The following is a 6,000-nucleotide window of genomic DNA, read 5'->3' as shown; positions in this document are numbered from 1 at the left end:
TAGTGACAGGCCTGATGAGATGAGGACTGAGCCCTGTTGGGCACCCACATAATCCTTGCTGCGCCTCAAGCCTTCCGAGTTATTGCCACTGATTCCACGGGAGCCCAGAGAAGTTAAGTAACTTGCCCAGAGCCACACAGCTATGAGCAGAGGGGCGTGGCCGACAGTGGGTGACCTTGGCCTTGCCCACGCCCTACAGGATTCCTTTGTCCCCCAATTCGGGTTTGTGTCCTCTCCCCGAACCCTCCCCGCCCCCTCGCAGCTTCTCCAAACCTGGCTGTGCCCCTGAAACTCCTCCGGCCTGATTCTGCATTCCCACTGGGGCTGGCGTGCTGGAAATCCCATTTTCAAGCTCTAGGACAACCTCAGAAAGGATGTCACAGCCCAGCTCGGGACGATTCCTCCCAGTTCCCCCCGAACACTCGGGGCGGAGGGTTCTGACCCCCATCACATGCCTGCTGTCTCCTCCCTGTCTCCAGTCGAGGGCCTCTCCATCTCCCTCACGAGCTCCAGTGCCAGGGCCACCGGGGGACCGGAGTTCGGATCCCAGCTCTGCCACCTTCTAGCTGGGTCGCCTCAGGTGAATCACTGAGTTTCCCGGAGCCTCCGTTTCCATAAACCAAGGATACAAACAGCCCCTGTGTCTTTCGGTTGTTGCTAAAAATTAAACAAGCCCCTGAATGTGAATACGCCCAGCCCCCCAGAGCTCTGAAAATGCCAATTAAACATGAATAGGAAAACCGCCTTGGTTTTTTCCAGTAAGGCGAGATGCTTTCTAAGACAAATCGGACAGCCTTGTTTTTTGAAAAACAAAACAAAACAAAAATTTATTTCTGTAAACCGTTTTGAGTGCAGATGCCTTCACCACCCCAGCACAGCACAGACGTCCCCCGACGAAACGAGCAAGGAAAAGAGAAAAAGAGCCCTACCTAACATGCGCATGAAGAACCAAGCCAACCTCATCTTTCTTTGAAAAAAAAAATCCTTTTTGTGTGAGGTGCCACCGAGGATTAAAACCATAGACTTTCTGGCTCCCCCCCCCCCCAGTGGGGGGGGGAGGGCGCTGCACACACAGCTGTGGTGACTGTGACGGAGCAGGGAGCCTCTGTCCCCTGCTGTCTGTGCTGTCGTGCAGAGGACCGCTTTGACCTAAATGCCCATTCTGCACCCCTAATGTCCTCGTCACTTGGGGAGCCCAAGGATGTGAGCCCTGAGCACCTCCCGTCGAATCTGGACTCAGACCTCTGCCCCCACCCCCCGCCATCCCGAGAGCGCCATCCCAAGGGTGGGGAACGGGCCGCTTCTGACGGGTGGCAGATTTTCCTCTCTCCTCCTTCGGTCTGAGTCAGGGCTGCCCATCTCTCCACCGAGCACCGTCTCTGATGGACATGGAGCTTAGGCAACTTGGAATGGAGGTGGGGGGTGGGGGGGGGCCTCCGGAGGGACTCCCGGAGGTGTGAGCCTGGCCAGCGGGGCGCGACAAGGGCGCGATGAGGATGGGCTCCCCACGTGGCTGCCTCCTCCGTGGGAAGCAGGCGGGCGCCAAAAAAAAGAAAACAAGAGAGCGACACTGGCCCAGGCGCCAGAAGCGATGCGAGGTTGATGGGTCAGGCCGGGCAGGCTGCCTGTGCGTTAAGAAATGCCAGGAGAGGGTCACCGCGGGAGGCACCTCCGATCTGGTGATGTGCGTGACCTTGGCATCCAAATGATTTTTGTTTAGAACGAGAAAGGGGTCGGGGGGGAGGAGAAAAGAAAAAAGAGCAAAGAAAGATGTTCCATGAGCTTCGTGGGACGGGACACAGCAGGTGCACAAGGGGAAGCGGGGAGGGGAGCTGGGTTGCGGACGGGGTGGCGGGCGTTGCCTCTCATCGCGTCTCCTCTCCCTGGTGGGCTGATGGGCTGGTAGCTGAGGCCGCGGTCCCCTCCCCCGGGGAGCAGGCAGATGACTTTGGCAAGGCGCGGGGTGCGGGGGTTACTCCGTCTGGGCGTCATAATTGGCACCCCCGGCCTTCTTGAGCTCGCTCTTGATAAAATCTTCCTCCAGCTCCTTCCGATCACTGATCACAAACTCTTTGGCGAAATTCTGCAAGAACAAAATGAAACACAGAGTTCCGGTTAAAAAGGAGGAGATGGGAACTCAGTGTTGCTCAGGCAACACACCAGGAAGTCTTGGCACCGAAAATACTAAGAAACGATCAAAATGACAATCTGGTGCCAGAATGGTTTGGCAGGGAGGGAAAAAAAAAGCAAAAAACATGACTAGAGATCAGAAGATGGGTAAAGTCCAGACACCATGCAGTCCCAAGACCGTGGAAACAGGCCAAGGTCAGGACTGGGTTTGGACTCCGACTCTGTCGGTTTCCAGCTGTGTGACCTTGGATAAGTTCTTGCCAATGTCTATGCCTCAGTTTCCTCATCTGTGAAAACCTATCTTGTCAGGAGAATAATGAGAGACAAAGCCGAAAAGGCAGGCTGGTGTGCTGGTGAAAGTAACACCAGGCTTTGCAGAAAAGAGGGCTGGCGGAGGTTGGGGGGAGGGGAGATCGTTTGTAGTTTTCCCTGTTTCCATAGTATAAATATTCCCATGATGGTCGATTACAAGCTATGGACAAGGGAGCTGTATGAGGAGCTGGGAAGAGACATCGCTGGCTGTCATCAGCTGGTACAAGGTAACTTCAGGCACCCCTGGTCCTGGTGATTCAGGGCCTCTGGTCTCAGGTCTGGGCACTGAACACACTAAAGTATATCCTAAGCTCGCCAGCCACAGTCAGTGACTTGAAGGCAGAGGCTTTGCCTGCATTCATTCAACAAACACCATGTCATGTGATCGGACTGCAGGGATGAGCAAATGGATGACATCACTGTGCCCTCTCAGGGTACACGTGTGTTCAACCCTAATACCCCACCAGCCTGGCACACATGAAGCTCTCCCGAATGCTAGTGGCATAAAGAGTGAAGCAGGTGATATGGCTTATCAGATAACCCTGAGCCATGAACAATCGACAGTTATTTTAATATATGCATCATAAGAGATCCATAAACAGGAGCTCCTGTCATGGCTAAGTGATTAGCGGATCCAACTAGGAACCATGAGGTTGCGGGTTTGATCTCTGACCTTGCTCAGTGGGTTAAGGACCCAGTGTTGCCGTGAGCTGCGGGGTAGGTTGCAGACGCAGCTCTGATTCTGCATTACTGTGGCTCTGGCACAGGCTGGCAGCTGCAGCTCCAAGGAGACCCCTAGCCTGGGAACCTCCATATGCTGTGGGTGCAGCCCTAGAAAAGAAAAAAAGACAAAAAAAGAGTTCCATTAAGCAAGGAAATTTTCAGGATGCGGACAGGTAAGAATACAGAGAAAATGACCAAAGTCTGAAAGTCAGAAAATCATCCACATAAAAAAAGTCCACATGAAAACAAAGTAAACAATTGCCACCATTTATTGAGCACCTAATGTGTACCTGACACGGCCACACATTAGCGAACTTAATTCTCAAAACCTTTGAATACGACTTAGCAGTTCTACTTCTAGAAATCTACCCCAGAGAAATGAAAGCATCCATCCACACAAACACCTCCAAACACAAATATTCATGGCAACATTAGTCATTAACAGCCAAAAAATGCAAACAACCCAAATGCCCATCAACACATGAATGGGTAAATGAATGTATGGCCTATCCACACAATGGAATACTATTCAGTCAGAAAAAAGAATGGGACACGCTATGGCAGGGATGAACCTCAAAACCCTCATGCTCAGTGAAAGAAGCCAGACATGAAAGATCACACATTGGGAGTTCCCTGGTGGTCTAGTGGTTAGGATTCGGGGCTTTCACCTCTGCAGGCCAGGATCAATCCCTGATAATAGGAGTTGAGATCCCACATCAAGCTGCTGTGAGCCACATACCGTATGAAAGAAAGAAAGAAAGGCCACATACTGTATGACTCCATCTATGTGAAATGTCCAGAAAAGGCAAATCCAGAGACAGAAAGTAGACACAAGGTTTCTAGAAGCTGGAGACAGGAAGAGACTTAGGGTGAGTTTGATTTTATGGCGTATAAACTATACCTCAATAAAACTATTTTTTTTTCAATCCTGTAAAATGATCATTATTATTTCCATTTTAAAGATGAGAAAACAGGAGTTCCCACTGTGGCGCAGCGGAAACGAATCCAACTAAGAACCATGAGGTTGTGGGTTCGATCCCTGGTCTCGCTCAGTGGGTTAAGGATCTGGTGTTGCCGTGAGCTGTGGTGTAGGTTGAGGACGTGGCTTGGATCCCACGTGGCTGTGGCTGTGGTGTAGGTCGGCAGCTGTAGCTCTGAGTAGACCCCTAGCCTGGGAATCTCCATATGCCGCGGGTGCAGCCCTAAAAGACAAAAAAATAAAATAAGATGAGAAAACAAAGCCTAAAGACGATGACACTTGCCTAGAGTCACACAGCTAGTAGGTTCAGCTGACTCTAAAACTGGCCTTCTTAGAAGGGTCACCGTGTCCTCTGGGGGTGATGGACATGTTTTGGAACTGAATAGAGAGGGTGGCTGTGAATGTACTAAATGCCACTGAATTTTATGTTTTTAAATGGTGGTCAATTTTATGTTATATGAATTTTGCCTCAATTAAAAAAAAAATAGAGAGAAAGACTAAACCAGGAGAGCTGCTAAGGTCAGGTTTCATCGTCCTAAGGTAAATATTCAGCAGGCCAAGCCTCCTCCTTCCTAAGAGGAAAGAGGAAGTGGGAGGGCTGATATTTATCAAGCAACTAATAGGTGCCAGGTGCAGCCTCACGCATGTTCTCCAGCCTCCCTCAGTCTGTTAGCTTTTCCTTTTTTTCTTTTTTAAAGATAAGACGCACAGGCTGGGTCTGGCCAGATGACTCAGCAGTCTTTCAACCCATTCGACTCCCAGTCGGCTGTGCTGGGCTGCACAGGGTCTCTTAAGTCATCAGCCGCAAGTGAACACAGGGCAGGGTTCTGCTGGGAGGGCAGCGTCAGAAAAGGGGAACCCGGAAGCCACAGGTTCCTCAACCTGAGCCCCATGGCCATGGGAGGGGCAGAGAACGGAGCAGGAGGAGGAGACCTGCAGCTCAAGATGCCCATAGAAGGAAGTCCAAAGTCCCCTGCCCTGGGGCGGCTGTATATGGCAATCAAGAGACGCCAGGACACGCAGGCTTGGGGCTGTTGGCCACTGGATAGTTCAGATTAAGAAGTTTGATCAGGTCTATGAAAGCCACTATGGAAGTGCACGGGGAGCTGTGCACACTCCACCTTGAAACCATACGCATGTGCAAAATCGAAATCAAAGCCGACAGGTGCAAACCGGGGTAGCAGAACCCAGTTAAAAGTAACATAACAATAAATATAAATGAACAAAATTACCTTTACAAAAAGCTCTGTCTCCAGCTACAGAGTGAAGGAGCCCTAAAGGCTGTACATCGGAGACAGGTTGAAAACCAAAAGATGTGCCAAAAAATGATCCTGTGAAACAAAATTATGGAGAAAAGCAACCTCTCTCTATCCGGTGTTGTGTGATAATCTACAGAGGCAAAGGATGTGAAAAAGAAAGGACGTGTGTACACGTATAACTGAAGCAGTTCATTGTACAGCACACATGGTCATAACAATGTCAGCCACCTCTACTTAATAAAACTTTAAAAAATAGAGAGAGAGCAAGAGAGGAAAGCAACCCCACCCACTCCTACGGTGGGAGCAACCCCATCCTCCAGAGGGCAGGCAGGAGGCAGCCAGCCACATGCAAGTGGTCCGAGCAGGCCTGACCTAGAGGGCTCCCCCCACCCTGGGAGGCTGGGGGCTGGAGGGGGAGGGGGTGGGGTGGCCAGAGGCTTCAAAGGTAAGCCAGTGCTTCCCCTCAGGGTGTGGACTCGGCAAAGAGTCCCCCAAAAGTCCGCGTCAACCTAAACCCAACAACTGCTCACATCTGCACCTCTGCATCTTCCATGGTCCTCACGGAGAGGGCTTTTGACGCGGCAGGGAGACACCAGC

General features: G+C 51.1%; 1 protein-coding gene across 1 annotated transcript in view; it reads right to left on the bottom strand.

Annotated features, from left to right (window-relative positions):
- Window positions 1-798: 798 nt before the first annotated feature.
- COTL1 (coactosin like F-actin binding protein 1) overlaps window positions 799-6,000 on the bottom strand; it is a 46,825-nt gene continuing 41,623 nt past the window's right edge. The window contains exon 4 of the mRNA XM_047790159.1: window positions 799-2,083. Within this exon, the coding sequence (XP_047646115.1) occupies window positions 1,973-2,083 (111 nt within the window). The 3' untranslated portion in view covers window positions 799-1,972. The remainder of the gene's footprint in view (window positions 2,084-6,000) is intronic.

This window comes from Phacochoerus africanus, chromosome 8, assembly GCF_016906955.1.
Source record: "Phacochoerus africanus isolate WHEZ1 chromosome 8, ROS_Pafr_v1, whole genome shotgun sequence".
Taxonomy (NCBI): domain Eukaryota; kingdom Metazoa; phylum Chordata; class Mammalia; order Artiodactyla; family Suidae; genus Phacochoerus; species Phacochoerus africanus.
Note: the sequence above shows the minus strand (reverse complement) of the source record. Positions and strands in the feature narration are given on the sequence as shown.